Source organism: Epinephelus lanceolatus, chromosome 3, assembly GCF_041903045.1.
Source record: "Epinephelus lanceolatus isolate andai-2023 chromosome 3, ASM4190304v1, whole genome shotgun sequence".
NCBI classification, from domain to species: Eukaryota; Metazoa; Chordata; class Actinopteri; order Perciformes; family Serranidae; genus Epinephelus; species Epinephelus lanceolatus.
The window spans coordinates 18,621,267-18,641,766 of NC_135736.1; the positions used below are offsets into that span (position 1 = coordinate 18,621,267).

General features: G+C 41.2%; 1 protein-coding gene across 2 annotated transcripts; it reads left to right on the plus strand.

The window, feature by feature from the left end:
• Positions 1 to 3,600: 3,600 nt before the first annotated feature.
• Positions 3,601 to 20,381, plus strand: tecrb (trans-2,3-enoyl-CoA reductase b). Of its 2 annotated transcripts, XM_033624217.2 has the most exons (12): positions 3,601 to 3,685; positions 7,424 to 7,474; positions 14,464 to 14,515; positions 14,660 to 14,704; positions 14,814 to 14,917; positions 15,253 to 15,368; positions 17,174 to 17,279; positions 17,455 to 17,527; positions 17,623 to 17,666; positions 17,880 to 17,937; positions 18,912 to 19,000; positions 19,753 to 20,381. In XM_033624217.2, the coding sequence occupies exons 1-12, from the start codon at positions 3,671 to 3,673 to the stop codon at positions 19,924 to 19,926; spliced, it is 927 nt and encodes a 308-aa protein (XP_033480108.2). In that variant the 5' UTR covers positions 3,601 to 3,670; the 3' UTR covers positions 19,927 to 20,381. The 2 variants fall into 2 exon arrangements, with proteins under 2 accessions (XP_033480108.2, XP_033480107.2); XM_033624216.2 differs by lacking the exon at positions 3,601 to 3,685 and having other exon boundaries at positions 7,197 to 7,474.
• The last annotated feature ends 119 nt before the right edge of the window (positions 20,382 to 20,500 follow it).

The following is a 20,500-nucleotide window of genomic DNA, read 5'->3' on the forward strand; positions in this document are numbered from 1 at the left end:
CAGAAAAATTCTCACATTTGAGAAGCTGGAAACATGAGACATTGATGAAAACGTTTTGTCATTCAACTAATTGACTGCTGATTGTTTGGTGGTTTGATTTATAAATAAAAAAAGCTAATCCTCTTTTTAGACTGGTGTAAATATAATAGAATAGAAAGAACTTTTTTCATTCGTGAAAGAAAATCCAACTGTCCAGCAGCTTATAAAAACAACCACACTTCCCCTCATCAACAACAACATGATAAAATTGACACAATTTTTTTTAACTAAGTGTATAAACAGAAATTAAAAATCAAATTGAAATTAAATGAAAATTGCCCATTCCACAGTCCAGTCCAGTTGTGGCTAATGTGATGTGTGTGTGTGTGTGTGTGTGTGTGTGTGTGTGTCTGAATGTGTGTGTGACTGGATTCAGGAGGTGTGAAAGCATTTGCTCAAAACATCACTGGTGGATGTGCTAATAAACTGCACTTGAGTGACCTTTCTTCATGTTTTTATTTCTATCTTTCATAGCCCTAGTACCTGCCTTAAACGTTTTTTGGATATGCGCTACTGATGTACTTTTTGTGTAGTTTAATTTATTACAAACCAGACTTTATAAACTCTTCATATGTTTTGTGTGCAAACATCTGAATTAGCAAAGTAACTAGTTATTAAAACTGTCAGGTAAATTAAGTGGGGGGGGAAGTACTATATTTTCCTCTGACACGGTTCTAAGTCCCACAGATGTGTATTTAAGTACATTACTTTAGTGAACGTAGGCTGTGTTATATTCCATCACTGGGAAGACGCATTCAGATTTAGTTTAGTTTAGTTTATTTAAGAAGGGACAGTGTAAATTCATATATATATATACACATGGTATAAAAATGCCAGAATTAGCCAAAAAGGCTATATTTCATCCGTAGTCCCTTGGCCAAGACGTTACACAAGGCTACTGTTACATCCCACCCTAAAAAGACACAAAAAAAGAAAAAGAAAAAAGTGCATACAATATAAAAGTTTTGAATACATCAACAATAAATTACTTTAACAGGATTTTTTTAGTAACAAGAATGTAATGATCATGAAATCTGTGATTCAGTGCTAAAACTTGAGGCAAAACCAATATAATATAAAAGGACATAACATTTTTTCAGTTAGAGGCAGTAGTGCCATATTTCGAAATAGAACAGAATTGCAACACCAGCAGGACATATTATAATCAGCAGCAGAAAAGAGTTTAGTGCTTACGTGCGTATGTATGAATCATCCATAGTTTTTATTGGTTACTGAGAGATCTATAAGTGTTTAGTTCTCTGGTATGAATTGGAATTACATTCCACTCTCTTAAACCTCTGAAGATTTTTTACTTATGTAAAAGTAGCCTATCTTGTAGTGTGAAAATACTCCATTCAAGTCCTTCATTCAAAATGTTACTGTAGTAAGAGTATTATCAGCAAACTGTAACTACCTGAAGTAGTAAATAAAGGTATTTATTTTGCCCCTGTGAATGACATGTTACTATTATATAGGATATTATTAGATTGTTAATACTGATGCACCGATGTGTGATAAGCCCACTGTTGGAGATTTTTTTTTTCAGTTTTGCAGTTTAACCTTGTAAGACACTTAGAGTTAAAATCCCTCTGTGGTGAAACTGCTAACAACTTTCTACCCCAACTAGATACTGTTTTACTGTAAGGATTCACAAGCAAAAAAGGCTGGAGACTACTGTTTCAATCTGTAAAAATGTTTTGTATTTTATAAACTGATCATATGTTTTAAGTAAAATCTAAATCTGTAAAGTAAAGAGTATCCATCTGATCACTTAAATAAGTAAAAGAATAAAAAGTATGATAATTCTCTCTGAAATGTGGCACAGCCTTGTAAACGTGGAACTACTCAAGTAAACAATCAACAATTGAATGCTTAAATTTACATGCCCCTATGGACCATAATAAGCGGTCCCAGATTATGTCATAAACAATGAATAAGCCAAAAATAAACAATAGCCTAGAAATACTAAAAAAAAGAAAAAAAAAGACAACAGACTCCCCTCACTGAACCCAACCACACCAAAATGAAACTGCAAATAGATTTCTGGCAGCAGCTTTTGTTATGCTTGGGTGGGGCTCAGATTCAAGATTACTAAATCCCCTGCGTACTCGCTGGTGGTGTGGTGCACAGCAGGGACATGTAGGGCACAATGCTGTGCCACTGCCAGATGTTATGGACAAGATTCCCATTAAGTTTGATTCATGTTCAGTGAAACTGCTCAAGTGTACGAGTAGTACCTGAAGGCAGCATTTCAGATTTGATTCACAAGATTTAGTAAGCTCTAGCTCTTAGACACCAGTGTCTGTAAGTGATTTGTTGGAGCATATAACATCAAAAATAGTGCAAATACAGGACTGAATCAGTCACACAACATTTGCCTCATAAAAGTGCTGTAATACACACTCACAAACATGGTCATACACATTTACTCAAGAAAAGAACCTCAGCGGGCTCTCCTCAGTCGTCCCATTTTTCATTTCACAACACTTCTGGTAAAAATAACCAGTAGATTGCAGTAAAAAGTCAAAGTTATCTGTTAAAATGGTGACTACATGCCACTTGTGTGAGATATTTGCCTTTGTCAATTGCAGCAAAACCTGTTTTTCAGGGTGAGAGTGCCTTGGCCTTGGCAGGCTAAATTTTAAGATCACTGCAGGTTTTAACCACAGACCCACCCAAACTAGGATTTTTAAAGGTGGAGCTCAGAACAATATTCTTTTAGAAAAGCCATAATTCAATTCAAAGGTCATCCAAAGTAGAAGTGTCAACACACACATGTAACCCTGTGTATGTACTGAGTGTATTAGGTAACATAATTATGGTGCCTTTGGAGATACAAGGCCTGCAGGTCAGGCTTATCTAGGCTACAGAACTTATTTTATGTTTACCCTTAAAATGTGTTGGTATATTTCACATTCATGTGTTCTCATTTTGTCATCATAGTGTTTTTTGCAATAACATTATTTTGGGTAAATGCACCTGACTATAAGCAATTCATACCCTGACAGTTTCCCTCAGAATGACTGTTGCCTTTGGTTTAAGATTATAAACTGACAACATACCAGGCAAATGGAAAACTTTATTCATACAGGACAGTTTATGCACATGGAAAACACAGTGTACAAAGAAATGCAATTAAAGAGATTACACAATGTGCAGTTGTGGGCAAAAATGAATGATGTAATAGCATAATATAGAAAAAGGGGCTGCCAAAACAAATTAGCCTGGAAATAAAGTTGGGAAAAGCCATAAAGTATTTCCTATACAGCATGAGAGGTGGTGCACAGTCTGTCGTCACCAGTTGGATCAGTAGATAAGCCTGCACACAGACGGTCAGGGCTGCTACACAGAGAGCACTCAACTTTATGTATAAATCCAATTATATTAGCGTAGCCGCGACCTCCCCGTTTGCTTAAATCTAATTGGCTTCGCCGCTGATAGCGAGGACCAGTGAAAACCAGTAGCTTTACTGGTGTGGAAGTGATTGCCTGAATGCCGCCGGTTCTGATTGGCTGCGGCAGGGCCGTAGTGCCCGCCCACCGTGACCTCACCAGTCATACATTACTCCGCTGATTGGAAGCGGCCCTGTCACTCATCCGGGATATTAAGGAAGGGGGTGCAAACTGCTAAGATGAAGCACTACGAGGTAAGTAGTGTCTATGAAACTCTAAACCGTGAATGGGGCGCTTTGTGGAGCCAGAATATAATTTATTAAATCAATTAGGAATGTCCTTGTGATTCCTGTAGAGGTAAACTCCGGAACAGTCAAATTTAGAGCTTTAAACACGAGAGCAACGCTGCCTGTCATGGTCAGGTTGCTATGACCGGAGATTTGTGGCTCCTCGTGCACGGAAATTAACGGTTGTATCGGCTAATATCGTACCGGAAATACGAGCTGCACCCTCAGTTACGACGAATTGTACTCGTGTTGTGTATTTGTTAGGTTGTTGGTAGACGCTGGACGCCTCTGTTAGCTAAACACAGAGCCCTCTGTGCGGGATAATGCTTGTCATTATCGCCATCTCTGGCTGGTATGGCTCATGGCGCTTCTTATCTTGTTGTTGCCCAATACTGCAGGTGAACAGTCAAGTGCGTGAGCCCTGCTGAATTAACTCAAGTGCCCAGGATGTGATATATGATTTAACATAGCATCAGTCAGACCCTAAACTGATGACAGAAACCTACTTAGAAAACAAAAACAGAGAACTAATGTTTAGGTTTAGGCTAACTGTTCCAGAAACATCCAGGCGTGACTCTTCATCATTAATGTGAAAGGTTTCCTCTGCCACTAAACCACTGTGCTCCTGCAATCACTGAAAGCTTCTCTAAATGTTAACAAATAAGAGTTTCATGGGCAAAACCCATCAGACAGGCTTTAAAGAAGTCTGACAGAAACAACCAGTGGCTGCTCCGGTTCCCCTTCTTTCTGTTGACAGATGTTGCAACCTGCGAGAAGCAAAACAACACTTAAATCATAAAAGATTTTTTTCTTTATGACATCTCTCATGGCTGCACTGGTGTCAGAGTTCATTTGCACTGGACAATGTGTCAGTAATAGGACACTCTCGCAACCCCTAATCGATTAGCCTGCCTCACCTTTTCCTGGTCATGGCCTTTGAAACTGAAAGATAAGCCAGTAAATACACTTTGTTACAGCAATAGCTACAGCAGGTATCTTCAGTTATCACTGTCTGCCATGACCTTGGCTGCATGTGAGTACCACAAATATGTGTGAACCCACATTGTAACTAGTGTATGCAGTATTACACTTATGTGGCTCCTAAGACTCTGTGAAGGTCAAGTGTGGAAGAAAAACTGACAGGGTGACCACGTTTTGGCAAATGTGGCTCTCCAGACAAACCGACACCACTAGCCACCATTCTTTACAACAATCAAAATTTGTGACTATAAAATACTATGAAGTCACAATTTTGATTAGCAGTTATCAAAATATGACACAAGGTACAAAGTTTTGCAGTTACAATACACCTAAGGTATGCTGCTCCGGTCAGAGGGTCCGACAGGTCACAGAATATGGTGTTACACCAGTGTGCAACCATGTGTGTGCAGAGGTTTTTGTGCAAGTGGCCAATGAAACTGTATGATTAGCTAGTAAATAGGCATTGTTACAGCAACAGCTACAGCAGGTTTGCTTACTTGAAGTCACAAAAATGTGGTCATTGCAGGGTGTGGAGTTTGACTGACACCATAACCAGTACACATATTAAAAGTTAAATGTTCTCACCAGTGCAGGCACATGCTCCATGAGTTCATTTTTTCTGTGTATTCCTCAATGATTTCATCAAATAAAGTTAAAATTTAAGAGCTCAAGTTTATGGATTCAACTGTAATAGTTTTCCTTTTTGTAAATTGCGCAATATATAAGCTAAACAGAAGTAGCCTACTTTGTACTTATTTTTTTTTAGTTGCAGTGTTAACAGTATCCTGGGACATAAATCCAACTGTAAATGTTTCAGTTTTAGTCATTAGATAGATTGCCATTAGTCACCAGGTAGCACCAGAGAGCTGCAACATTTTCTCAGTGATCTGTCTTGCTAATCGGTATGTGGAAGTGTGTACAAAAACACGTAAGGAGCATTTCCAGATTGTCTGCTCATCTGTCTAAACAGGCCATCCCTTAAGATAAAAAAAAGTGTCTTACCTTGGGACAGGAATTACAGGCAAAACCTGCAAAGAACAGCTTAAGTCCACCATCTCAATTAAATTGTGTCCTGCTTCACCCTCACCAGGACAGACTGTCACTGCCAGAGAGAAGCTTTATATAGATGAGATGTGGGAGGTACAGCGGCAGTGGGTATGCCTGGCACAGAGTAGAGATGGGGTTATTTCCCTGAAGTCTCAACTACAGTATCATGTGTCCTGCTTGATTTGAGCAGGCGTGAATGTTGCATTTGTACAGTTATTAAGCGGCTCAGTTCATTCATTTAAAAAACATGTAAAAGTTTCAGAAAGGTATGTTGCCTTGTGTGAATGAGATAAAAAAAAAATCAAATATGTGCCACGTGAAACAAACAAAATAAAGCAATACGCAAAATTTGTCAACATCTGAGGCCATAAAACTAAATCACCAGAGAGCCCTGTTTCACTATTAGTCTCAGATGATACTATGTAACTGATGCGCAGTGTGTTTACTCAAAAAAACAAACAAATTTGTGGCAGGTACATTAGATAGACATGGTCCAGGCCACTGTCTAAATCTGATGTTGGAGCAAAGTTGATGGATGCGAGGGTGACTGTTTTAAAGATACATGTCTGGCATAAACATTCATGTTGCCACTTGTGACTTTATGTCTTTCATTCATTATTGAAACTGTATCTGACTGCTCGTCATTAGAGAGTGGGGGCTCCACCAAGGGAATGCCCCGACTAAGCCCTCACAGTCTGGATTATTATCACCCCTTGGTGGCAGGAAAAGGCGACTCCCCATGTGAGCAAATCAGCGATCATGCTGCTCGGTTTGGTTTAAAGGTACCACACGCTGTAAAAGTTGTGGTTTTGGGTTTCTGATCAAATGTGATGTACAGTATATCATTGCTGTAGATGGATATGGACAGTAGTGATGACATCATCATATAGGCGCAGACTGGTGGGGGTCTTTAGGGAGAGGACTGCTGGTCATGCAGTTAGCAGTAGATGTTTATATTTAGCTGGGGAGAGAAAGGGAGGGGGACAGACTTGGAAAGGGGGGTTGCTGTTTGGCATAATACCTCTCCTCCATCTTCCCACTTAGCAGGGGGTTGAGAGGTGTCAAAGGTCATCAGGTATCCTTTTTTAGGAGGGAATTATGTTTCAAAACCACTGCAGTGCTGAAATATAGGCATTACTCTGTGCTGTAGAAGTTTCCTTTGTGAGATATATACAGATGATCTACGGCAGACAGTTTGCCTCGGTGATACTGGGCATTCTTGTGTATGCAACTGTGCACACACATGTGGCGTATGTCCACGCTCCAGGGGTCGACTGGCAGTTAAATAAAGCAACGCACCAGAAGTGAAGGAATGAGCGAGGGGCAGAGAGGGAGGGAGCGCGAGAGAATGACAGTGAGGAAGAGGAAGGAGGGGTAGAGGAGCTGTGGAGATTTATTTCCACAGCTGAGTGCCGCCCCTCTCCTCTATGGTTTGGCGTATATCTCAGATAGACAGTTGAGAGGTGAGGAGTGACAAGAAAACCGAGAGGAAGAGTGAGGGGAAGTAGGGAATAAACCGAGCGCAGGAGGAGGACTGTGGACATGGATGCCCTAGCACTAGAGGCCACCAGCACTAAAAAGCCGGTTAACGGGGCGGTGCTTGCCCCGTTGCCGGTCCCAGCACCGGTCAAACGTAAACCTGCTAAAAAAGCTAAAAAGGCTGTTGTTTTCTTTGAGGTGGAGATACTGGATGCCAAGACCAAGGACAAGCTCTGCTTCCTGGACAAGGTGAGAACGCATTTCTTTTCTTCATATTTTTAACAGTTTTCATCTTAATTTCAATTTAAGTACTGTTTTTTTTCTGAAGTACTGAAGTCTGCAAAACATCTTTTCGTATAACGTATGGACACATTCAATCATCTGTGTGCCTGTGTTGAGTGTCTGTATGTTTACTAAATGCAACAGGTGCAGTATGTCTGGTTCTCTATCACAGCAATAAGTCTGTGTGTATGAGTGAGTCAGACGTTTTCTAGAACATTGTCGAGCTGCTGTAGCCCTTGCTGTCAGACAGTGGGTGTGAAAATGAGACGCACACACTGGAGCCTGTTTTATGCATGCGACACAACACTGCTGTGACCAGATATCTGTGTAAGGAAGGGGCGTCCGGCATGCACACCTACAGGGGGTAAACACAACAATACAAACGACTGTACAGCTGCTACAGGAGCCCTCACACACATCCAACCTTTTGGAATTTTACAAAGACGACTTTTTGTTGGGACTCTATTGGAGAGCTGCTTATTTAACTCTGTCGTCAACTGTGGTCGGTTGTATAGGCAGATATTATGCTAGGTACAGTACACCTTACATAAGATATTACACCACCACAACCTATGGCCTCAAAACTGCACATGTGTTTGAGCAGTGACTACACCCTAAACATCTCCTGGAGAGAAAAGTCTGACATAATGTTCAAGATACTCTTTATCATTAGTGGTTTTGTATCATCCATGATATTTATGATATACATTTTGAAGTAATGCAGGAAATATTGTATACAATTTAAAAACAAACTTATGGTGCACTTTTCACTTCAGAAAATGTCCCAAGGAACCTCACTCCTCTACGTGAAATAATAAAAGGTTGAAGATACATGATAATAATAACCATAATAATGATAAACTTTATTTATAAAGCACAATTCATGCATAAAATGCAACACACATCACTTTGTGCAAGATTCCTTTTTTCATTATGGCCTTCAGAAGTTGGTTGACTAACTTCACCAACTGTTTCAATTCAGATGGTTGAACGGAAGCTGAGGAGGTAGAGAGGGTCGTACAGTAATCAGGAGATCAGTGGTTAGATCACCATTAGGGCTGGGTTTTGGTAATTGATACCTTTTTAATGTATTGACCAAAATAAAGCAGTATGAAGTAGTATCATATGTCTCCAGTCAAACGATACCTGCATGTAATTCTTTTTGCACCATGGGTCTGATCCTGGAGCATCCTGACTACCCGCCAGATCAGCAAACTTTCTGTTGCTGCCTCCGCACTGACGGTCAGTTCACCCTCTGCCTGGTTAGCATGAGTTAACGCAGCATCCAACACTAAGCCGTTAAACAGTCTGAACAGTATTACACTGACAAAGAAATGGCTAAGCTCTGTCATTAAACCTGTTAATAACCGGTAATGTTAGCCGTGTAATGCTAATAGTTTGCCTCATCACTGTGTGTTTGCGGCTGGGCAGACTCTTACAGCTGTCTGCAGCACCAAGGTCACACTCCTGCAGTAGCAGCTACAACACATACAGTCTGTGGTGTAATGAAGTCAGGTGTGTTACATTTGCTGGAGTTCAGCGTGCTGAGATGCCACCAAAATGTTGGAAAGTTTGGCTGTACTACATGCCATGCCATTCACATTATGGGTATCAAATTGAAGTACTCTATTAGTATCAGTATCACTTTAAAGTGTACTGGTATTGGAAATGGTATATTGAATTTTTAAATGATACCCAGCCCTAATCCCTGGCTCCTCAAGTCCGCATGTGAAATGTCCTTGGGCAACATACTGAACCTCAAATTGCTTCCAGTGGCTCTGCCATCAGTGTGTGAACGCGCCTTAATGCTCATCTGATGAGCAGGTGGCACCTTGTATGGCCTCATCCATCAGTGTATGAATGTGTGTGTGAATGGGTGAATGTGACATGTAGTGTGAAGGGCTTTAAGTGGTCGTAAGACTAGAAAGGCGCTATATAAATACAAGTCCATTAATCATGAACAAGGTGTGGTGCAGAATAGGTATGAGTCCCAGAATATCAACCTCTCTACGTTGTTAGCCAGTTGCCAGCAACACAGCTAGAAAACAGCTCTCAATTGGATCACAGAGGAGAGTGTTTACAGAATTGTCCAAAACGGCAAGAAAAGCTGTTGACCCGAGGCAAGGAAAAAGTTTAGAGAAAATATAGGTGTCGCATATATGCTCAGTAAAGCCTGGAATTCACTGTCGATCAATTTGTCTGGGTTTTCTTCCATTTCTTCCATACGAGGTGTTTTGTATTGTCTGTTTACATGGTTAACAGCTTTTTAAAAATGGTGGTTGCCGGTGCTGCATTGGCTTTGTTTGACCAATCACCGTACACCATAGACATTCAAGGTTCCGCTTGTGCTGGGAGAGTACTACTCTGAAATAGGAGCTAAAAGCCCCTTAAAACGGTGATCTAAGAACTACAATTGTTCATAGTTCTTTAGGTATGGAAACAACAGAAAGGGGGGTTCCTATGAAAAAGTTATAACTGCTTTTTGTGGAGTTCCTCCTCACAGCATGAGCAGATTTGGGATTTTGAACAAAGACTCAACCTCAGTTGGGTACAGGGTCAGGACAAAAGCAGATATATTGTCAGCTATTCTATTGTATCGTATCATATCACGATATGGGACTACATATTGTCTCAAATTTTGGATATTGTGATATCAGTGTTGTCTTTCCTGGTTTTAAGGCTGCATTACATTAAAGTGACATAATTTAGTGACCTTCCCGCTCTGCTACGATTTTAATTTTGCCCATTTAGTCATTACATCCACATAACTGATGATAATTTATTTATCAAAAATCAATACCGATATTGAGGTATTTGGTTAAAAATATTGCAATATTTGATTTTCTTCATATCGCCCAGCCCTATTACAACAAGTTACAAGATGTAATACAATTAGTTTTGCAGTACAGTCTGAAAAGGACAGTGTGATACTGACTGATGGACTCCAGCTGTGTTTACAGTCTGGCTTTTAGAGTATCACTGTTGTATTAGCCACCTTTTATTTTGAAAGGACTTTGGAGCTCATTGTTTTATCAGGTATATTTCCAGCAATTTGTACTTGGCCTGTGCTCTGTTATTGTTGTGTTAGACAGCTTTCATTTGTTATTGACAGGTCTGAAAGTCAGTGCGGCTGCATTAGGAGGGTTTAGTGTATTGTTGGTGTGAGGCCTGTTGGTGTATAGAGCCGCATTAGCCAAGTTTACAGTGGTGTTAGTCTGTCAGTCAGGCCAGACTCGGCTTATCAGCGGCTGCTCCTCAAGACCACCAACTATAAAGTGCTATCCTTGTTGGATTATACCCTGTTGTCAGCTTAGCAGAGTTTCCATGGTGATAGTGTGCGCAATCTTAACACATTTTGGAGAGGACGTGTCACAGGTTTGACAGATATAGATCTGGATCTGGACAGAGGGCCCTTTGGGGGAATGGTGTCTTAAAGTTGTCTAACAGCTAAACTAACAGACTGAGTTAGAAATAAAACTCAAGTACTGTATCGTGTCTGGGTCGGGGTTACCGGGACAGACTCCGAGATCTTAACACTGAATGAAGCCTGTAGAAGGATCGGAAGGGGTCACAGAGAGGTGGTCTCTCGATGATGTCATCCTGCTTAAAATGGCCCTCTAGACGACATGAACAGAAGCCAAGTCTATTACAGCAGCAGACACCTCCTCAGCCTGCCTCAGATGTGTCACACGATCTCTGAGGGACTGTTCCTTATATTCTTTAAGTTCCAGGAAACCCCATGGAAAGGAAAAGGTTTGAACACCAGTGCTAAGATAATCTAGCATACTATTTATACTGAACAGCACTGGCCTCAGTAATTAATTATACATCCAGGCCTTTGATTGTAAGTACTGTCAAACTCAATGCTCTCTAACAAGTTCAACAGTTCAAAGTTTGATTTGCAATTGCAGGTTTTAGATTTGAATTTGCTGAACATTCATACAGTGCAGTATTAGAAGCAATATTTGTTTTATTTTGTCACATCTTTGCTTAGATAATGTGATTAAATATTGGGGATGCAACTAATGATTATTTTCTAGAATAATCAGTTAATTGTTTGGTCTACGAAATGTCAAGAAATGGTGAAAAATGTCCATCACAGTTCCTTAGAAACCAAGGTGATGTCTTTAAGTGTCTTGCTTTGTCAGTTCAAAACCCAACGACATTTCATTTAATTGTTTAAAACGGAGAAAAGCAGGAAAACACCAGCCTCTTTTGCCATTTTTGGAAGAAAAATTACTTTAATGATTAATTGAATGTCACAATAAGTGGCGATTATTTTCTGTCAACCGACTAATCAGCTGTCGCAGCTCTATTGCATATAGGTATACATTTCACGAAAGCATATTAGCTTTCCTGGTCCAGGCCATCGGAGGTATATAGGCTTACTGTTAAAATGTTTTGAGAAACCTGTCGCCAAAGTCATAAAAGTCAGAGGCCGGAGAGAAATTTGATGCGGATGCCTGAGATGCTATAATTATGTAATGTGCAGATAGTATAGCAGAGTTTATTTTAATACTAATCGGGGAATTGTCTCATTTTTTTTGTTTCCATTTATTTCAGTTTAATAAATCGCAGGGACCGTGAAACTTATATGACACTCTGTCACTTACAATATAATTAAGGATAAAATGATAATTACCTCTCTCGAGCATGTTTAAGTCTCTGTAAGTTTATTTTTGTAACCTTCTGAAATGAAAGGATGTCAGTGGTTGCTTCAAAAGTTGGTTAAAGACATTCACAAATCAGAACATCAATGCTTTAGAAACTGATTAGTCAGTCTTTATTTATTGGGCACATTTCATACAGGTTAGGGAAGTCCAACATGCTTTAGTGACATTAATACAAACATAACAGGTGAAACAGCACAATACTAAAACTAATTTCAAACAGACAGTGAAAGCATAGAGACAGGCAGTGTCTAATCTCTATAAATAGATGTTGTATCTGCGCATGTATGCAGAATCTGTAAGCAACAGGACAAGGTTTTGTTATCGAAAGTAGTCTAGCTATTGTTTGTAGTCAGTTTGTAGTCTATTTCCAGCCTGTGTAGTATTGACCAATCGTGTTTGAGCGGGTTTGGTTGCCTGCAGTTAAACAGTACATGTGGAGAGTAAAAGAGGTGGAAAGAAGTGGCCGTAGCCGAAATGCAGTCTTGGAACCTGTCGGCTATCATCTGACAATGACTTAGCTTTTTGGAGAGTTTTTTCTAATTTGTCTGTGTTCATATGCAGACATCTGTTTATAACCTATCACAGCTGACATGCTGGCATTGGGCAAGAGACGGGTTACACCCTGGACAGGTCGCCAGACCATCACAGGGCTGACACATAGAGACAGACGTCCATTCACGCTCACATTCACACCTACGGATAATTTAGAGTCACCAGTTAACCTAACCTTTATGTCTTTGGACTGTGGGAGGAAGCTGGAGTACCCGGAGAAAACCCACGCAGAAAACTCCCTTACCCCGGGGTTCGAACCCCCCACTTAAGTTCGAACTGGGAACTGTCTTGCTGTGAGGCGACAATGCTAACCACTGCAGCACCATGCCACCGAATGACGCATAGATTTGATAACTCAGGTTCTTGTTAAACTACATTTTTCCAGGCAGAGTACCTCAGTAACTGGACCTATTTAGGGATGCACCCATACCTGTTCCAATATCTACATTTGTCTCTCTTAGATTCAGACCAAATTCAGATCAAAAGGTAAATCCAAGCAGCTCCGATCAAATATGAACTATGATTTTGATACTGCATTGCCTATTTCTCATCTAAAATGTTTTCAGAAACAGCTTACTGTAACTGTGATTTGAGATTGTTCGTTACCAACTGGTCACCATATTGCCTCCTGTGTCAAAAGACACAAACTTGAATTACGTGGCCCAACAGCAGGAACATTTATTGGTCCCATGCGGGAGTAGTGCATTCTGGTAGTTGTAGATTTTCTACCTCTTGAGCAAGCAACCTGGTTTTATGAAAAGACCATCTTTCCAGTGGTAAAATACTTCTTTAATGTGAATCAGTCACATCATGGCTGACGCACATATAAGGTCAGTAGGCTCCCCTTATATATGCAGCCCGAGACCTTATCATAGTCACTGAGTGAGTCACAGAGCTGAATCCTTCAGGAGGTAAACTAAAAGACATTTTATCTCACAGTGGGAGTTGTTCCAGCCTTCCGGAAGAACACAGAACGGGCTCTTTTCCACCTCAATAAATGTGCCTATTTTATGAAAATGCAGTATTCCACATAGATCATGTCACAATCAACATAAATGGCTGTTGTTAGCATGTAGAAGAACATGCTGCTGCCTGTAGACTGACAGAGATCACCACTGTCAGTCTACAGGCCAGGTCTCAGGGCTCAGATTTACATCTCAGATGAATCAATCAAAGGTAGACATCCTCATGTTTTTAAACTGCGGTTTTGATAGTCCATATTAGAAGGGTTTGATGGAGGTATGTACAGTATGAGCTGCCTCAACTCAAACAGATAAAGCCATTTGATCAGATTTTGGGAATGTGGTGATGGCTTTAAGTTACCTGACTCCGCCTCAGATCAGTGGGATCACTGCTCTGTCATCCCACCTGTAACAACTGTGTGTCCACATTTGCCACTGTGTGCTCTTCATGTTTCTGTTTTGTGGTCATTGTGTTTATATTTGGGCTAGCCAGGCTGTTGCTGGCAGCCTGGCACAAGGTCGTGTACTTTGGCTGTGGTTTTGTATTTGTGTGTGTGTGTGTGTGTGTGTGTGTGTGTGTGTGTGTGCGCGTGTGTGCCTTGGCTCTTTGAAACCCTAATACCAGCTGTTAAATAAACCACGTCCACAGGGTGTGTAGGCACAGCCAGAGCTAAATTTACCACTAATCGCTATCGTGAATGGAAAACATGGGTTATTAGCTGTCCCTTTGTGTGTGCCCCCCACTTATTTATTGTGGTCTTATTTGTAGGTCGAGCCAAATGCCACCATCGGAGAGATCAAGTCTATGTTCCACAAGAGCCGTGAGTGCCATCTCTTTGCAGGCTGACTGAAGCCTCATAAATCTGGTTTAACGTCAAGCAAATATTTAAGCTGCACATACATAAAAATACTCACGTCATGTCCTGTCTTAAGATGTCCGTGACATATTTATCTATCTGTTTTAGATCCTCAGTGGTACCCAGCCAGACAGTCCATTCGCCTCGACCCCAGTAAGTCAGCATGATCGTCTATCAGTATACTTATAGTACATGTAGTACTACTTCTCTGATCCACTCATAATGTACTGTACAACTCATTAAGCAAACCTGTGTGTTTCAGAGGGAAAGTCTCTGAAGGATGAGGACGTTCTGCAGCATCTCCCTGTGGGGACCACGGCAACCTTTTACTTCAGAGACCTGGGAGCGCAGATCAGCTGGGTCACAGTGAGTACAACACATTGTGCTGTCGCAGTCAGGTCCAACTGTCCTGACAAACCCACATATATATCAGACTGCAAGTGGGATCAAGTGGAGCTATATTGAGATTTCCCACTGGGTACAAAGGGAGTGTGTGTGTGTGTGTGTGTGTGTTGGGGGGTTACTGGCTCTGCCAAAAGAGGCAGACTGAGGAGAGAAAGAAGAACAAGGAGAGGGGAGATGATATCTTTGTCTTCTAACACAGCAACAAACTAATATATCAGTAATATGACACTATGGCTACAGTTTAACCGAGTCTCCAGGGCTCTGTCTTATCCTGTCCTACTACTTTCTTTTTTCAGGTCTTTCTGACTGAGTACACAGGTCCTCTGGTCATCTATCTGATGTTCTACTTCAGAGTTCCCTTCATCTACGCACCCAAATATGACTTTACCACCAGTAAACACTGGGTCGTACAGTGAGTGTCTCCAACGTGCCTTCACCGACTTTATAGAGTTCAGTAGAGGCGTCTTGTCCCAAAGAGGGCTTTCTTGCCTTGAGTTAGATGAGAAGATGGATACCACTCTTGTGTCTGTAGGTTAAACATGGAGCTCCAGCTACTTAGCAATCAGCCAGGCTCCTGAATGGCATGTTTTCTCCTGCTGAGTTCTTAAAGCACTTCTGGTCAACCATATCACCGCTGTTCAATACAAGGAAAGCCAAATTCACTCTCACTTCTGAACTTGTTGTCTGTAAAAACCCAGTGGATTCCCCACCGATCGATCTAGTTACCATTCCCTGTCACCAATCAACAGCCGTTAAAATATTAGCAAGGCTTCAGCTACTATTCATCCAGACCAGACCAATTTATTAAGGAAAGGCATTCATTCATCAACACATGCAAACTAATTTAAACTAAATGCAGCTGTAAGCCAATATAAAATTAGACACTGTGGAAAAAACATTTCATAATTAACTTGTGGGATTTTATTTGCAGTGCTTCAGACACTTGGATTCAAAGCATAGACTGTATAAAAATAAATAACGCAGCAGCTGTTACATCACCAGTTGTTTTGTAGGCCCCTGTTTTGAAGCCTCGAGTCAGGTGTTTTTTTTGTTTTTTTTTTTGCTGTTGCCATTTTGAATTTTTTGGAACCTGAAGTGACCATATTTGGACAAGAGGGTGGAACTATGGAGGAGCGAGGGGTGGATCACACAGAAAGCGTTGTGCAGGTTTCAAGACGCGCAGCACACTGCCTTTTTTTTAAATTGAATGCGGCTAGTAAAAAAAAAAAAAAATGCTTGCTGCAGGTTTTTTTGTTGCCAGGCAACCACGCCATCACTTCCTTATCCTAACCTTTCTATGTTATTGATCGACCTTGAATTAATTAATTTTATTAATTTCACAGTAATTAGTATCTAGTTCCTAAAATGTTGAGGCAGAGGGTACTTGCTGTAGCTCTGGTTGAAGGTGAGAGGCTGTCAGTAAATAGTTTGTTGGGCACAGGAAACGGAGATCTGTGTGGGTACATGAGACCCTAAAAAAGAGGGTGGATCATGGAGAGTACCACCAGTTGGTCCAGGAGCTTCTCCTCGATGATGGCCGTTTCCACACATATTTTAGGATGACGGGACAGTTTGACAACCTGCTGTCTATCATCGGGCCGTATAGCTCTGGGTATCCAGCAACCGCTACCACCAGTTTCTGCTCCATTATTTTCCAACTGTGAACTTGTTGTGACCACCACAGAAGGCCCGCCTCTCAAAACATCTGATTGGACAATGGTAAAAAAGATGATTTTCTGCTCTGACTTGAAGTTTTTTAAACTTGAGTTCAGAGCACTCCTCCAGCAAAAACGCCAGGTGCCTGGAGCGCAGAAAAACGAGGGGCTTCGCAACACAAAAACTGCAAGCAAAAAGCTTCATTCTCATTTAAAACAATTACAAAAAGCTGCCTCCAGCTGCTTCTACGCTTTCTGTGTGAAGAGGACCCTAGGCTACTCTGCTGCTGGCTGTACCTGCATGTTTCCTGTACAGACCCAAGAAAGGTATTGTCGACTTGTCTAACTCAAAGCAAGAAAGTAAATAAACATTTTCGCCTTACCCAAACTATTCCTTTAACCCATGTTCTTTCTGTATCAATGTATGTGTCAAATACCTGCCTGGACAGAGCTTTTAGATGAGATGAATAGACTGGCAGTGTTGTCATTTGGAGGAGATGCAATGTACCTGCATCTTTTTAATAACTGTAGCAGAGCTAACACAAGCGTCTGCTTTTTTCAGTCTCGCCTGTATGTGTCACTCTTTCCACTTCGTGAAGAGGCTGCTGGAGACGCTATTTGTGCATCGCTTCTCTCATGGAACAATGCCGTTACGCAACATCTTCAAGGTGCGACGCTTTCTCCCACTTAAACTCTGTCATATCCCGCTTTACATTAATATGTGCGAAGGTGTGATGTAGAGTCTTATGGAGTAAAAGGTGGATAAATAACTGTTCAGTTTGTGATAGAAAAGGTGTATCTCTTACCACATAGAACAATGTTCTCTTATGTTCTCCATTTCAGAACTGTACCTACTACTGGGGCTTTGCAGCATGGATGGCTTATTATATCAACCATCCGCTGTACACACCACCCAGTAAGTATGCACGCAGCGTACACTCCACACTCACATACACAAGTGTGTAATTGTAACTGCTTTCATCATTACTCATGTTAACTGTCTTGTTTCAGTCTACGGGGAGCAACAGATCCGACTGGCCCTCATCATATTCTTGGTAAGAATATTTCTCTCCTCGACACTTTGTTCCGTAAATGTATCCTGCATCATCTGATTTGACAAATAATAGAAACAAAACATGTCATTCACATTATTTAAATTATTAGTAGTATTAGAATTGGAAGTATGTTTGTCCACTGGCTCTCTGTCATCCTCACAAGTGTACAGTAATGGCTTTTATTGAATCACTTGTGACTGTTTTCGTTCTCAGTTCTGTCAGATTGGCAACTTTTCCATCCACATTGCTCTACGGAACCTCCGTCCACCAGGTAAACACACACACACACACACACACACACACACACCTGTACATCTGACTGTCACTGACAGTCTCTAAGTTTAAGCCACAGTGAATGTTAAGCATATTCTCAGGGATATTTGATGTATAACCATCAAAATTTGGGTTGCTATGTAATTAATTTAAAGAACAGAATATCTGTTGTGGTAATCAGTTGTAGTTCTTGGGTTGTGTGTACGTGGCTCATGAACCATGACGAAATCAGTTCGGTAAATATGAGTGCTTTTCGATTACAGCTCCTGAAAACATGATTTCACATATTAAGTATCTGACTCAACAAACATCCTGATACATATATTACTGAATCCTAACTGGTGGATTGAAATATGTGTGAGAGGGGCACAGACAACGCAGACAGAAATCTCTCAGTGAAAGAATCACAACTCTTCACACTGGGGCAGAAATATGTGTTCATGTAGAAATTCAATATTGTGTGCAAACAGCGGCTGTTGCAGTGACAACCAGATCGCTTTCTGTTTTCCTCAGAGCCCAGTGCCTACCACAGTTTCAAGTTACTGCGGTTGTTTCATCACATGCCATTTCCACTGCTGGGGATAATAACTGCAAAGAACTTACACTGATATTCTTGTAACTGGGGATAGCTACCGATAGCTACTGAGAAAACAAAAGCGCTATCCTCGTCCTGTTTTGGTTACGCAATGGTTAAAACACTGCCTTTGTAGGAGGAGATCGTACTTGGTTGCAGACAGAGCTTCATGGTAGAAGGAAGACTTAAAGGGAACCAATCTAAATGCCCATAGTGTCATGATTCTGTAGCCATTACATTGTGCCAAAAATAAAGTCTATTTCCACTTTAAGGTCAATTTAGGATATAATCATTGGTCAGTATGTTAACATTTGATATGGGGCCACAGTGTAAACATAGTAATAAGTAGATGGAGTTGATTAACTGATTTTCTGTATTCTTTTGTTACCTTCATCCAGGCTCCAAGACCAGGAAGATTCCCTATCCAACCAAGAACCCCTTCACCTGGATCTTCCTGCTGGTCTCCTGCCCCAACTACACCTATGAGGTAATGTGTCTGAGAGGCCGTTTACACGTTGCCGGCTATTTTCATAAACGGACATTTCACCGTTTCCGTTTTCAAAAAGATCTTCGTTTACACTTACCCGTGTATATATACACAAGAGCATGCCAAACCTGTAGGTGGCAGTGTAACGAGAAGCTCAAGCCTTCCAGGTATCCATTGTCACCATAGCAACATAGGTTGCACTTTTTACACAGGCGCAAGTTCCGGCGCATACTGTGACGTGGGCTGCCTATAACTCCGTTTATCTGCGTTTATCTCAGTTTACATGCAAACGCGCAACCGGAGTTTTCCAAAATCTCCACTCTGGCCGGAGTTTTTAGAAAGACTCGTTTTCAGAGAAGAAATCTCCGTTTGCGTGTAAACGAAGGGCACAAACGAAGGAAGATGTCTCCGTTTATCAAAGTCACCGTGTACGTGTAAACGGCCTCTGAGTCATCAAGGGATGGCTGATAAGTTTTCTCTGCATTAATGTGGCAGTCATTGCGTGAAAATAGAGCGGGGAATTGTCATATTGAGCTTTAAAAGAATGAATAACACTTACTGCACAGCTGGAAGCTTTAAACTTGATAAATTAGCCCCCTGATTATACTGTTCCACATCTATTTGTATTTTATCATAGGACTGTGTCATTTTGTCCTTTGAAAAAGCTCTGAAATTTTCCTTAGTTAAACTCACGGCTGCTGCCCTCTTGTGGTCTGAGTCTGTGTGTGACATCCCTCCTCTTCCTCTTGCAGCTGGGCTCCTGGCTCGGCTTCACACTGATGACCCAGTGCTTGCCTGTGGCCTTCTTCACCCTGGTTGGTTTCATCCAGATGACTGTGTGGGCCAAGGGGAAGCACCGCAGCTACCTGAAGGAGTTCCGTGACTACCCTCCTCTCCGCTCACCCATCCTGCCCTTCATCCTGTAGAGGAATACTTGACCGCTCCCCTTGTCCATTCAGCTTTCACCCCCACCCTTGCCTGAGAGGGTGCTCTACCCCGGAGCTTAGTAGACTGACTGACTGAAAGAATTTAACCCTTTGTGCTTTTTTTCCCCCCGTCAACAAACTCTTCTTCTGTTTCCTGCCTGTGATCCCTGTAATATTGAGTGCACTACACTTGCTCTGTATTTTTTAATCGCCCACAAACAAACCCATTGTGAAGCATCCAGAGCAGCTCCTCACCTTAACTCTACAAAGTGTACACTGAATGACGCACTGTACATAAATACTGTGAGATGTCCAACTACTCATGTTAGCTGATACTGTTGTGAGGCTGAATCTGCATCTGAAGCTTTAGTTTTTATATCCATTCATCTAAATTTGAGAACATGACAGCATGTCATTTTGTCTGAAGTAATTTATTAAAAAAAGGTAAACCAAAATGTCCTTGCCTTATTCCGTTATGTATTAGTGTCACACTGTCAATACTGGAGCTTTTTTGTAGAAGGCTGTATTACACAGAGTTCGAAGTGTCACCAATAGGCTCAATTGGGGTTTAAAT

What these genes read in the sequence shown, in the direction of transcription:
- tecrb (XM_033624216.2), top strand. Translation starts at nt 7,289, where the DNA reads ATGGATGCCCTAGCACTAGAGGCCACCAGCACTAAAAAGCCGGTTAAC. An exon ending in AGCTCTGCTTCCTGGACAAG is followed by an intron (nt 7,475 to 14,463) that starts GTGAGAACGCAT and finishes TCTTATTTGTAG; the next exon opens with GTCGAGCCAAATGCCACCAT. An exon ending in ACGGAACCTCCGTCCACCAG is followed by an intron (nt 17,938 to 18,911) that starts GTAAACACACAC and finishes ACCTTCATCCAG; the next exon opens with GCTCCAAGACCAGGAAGATT.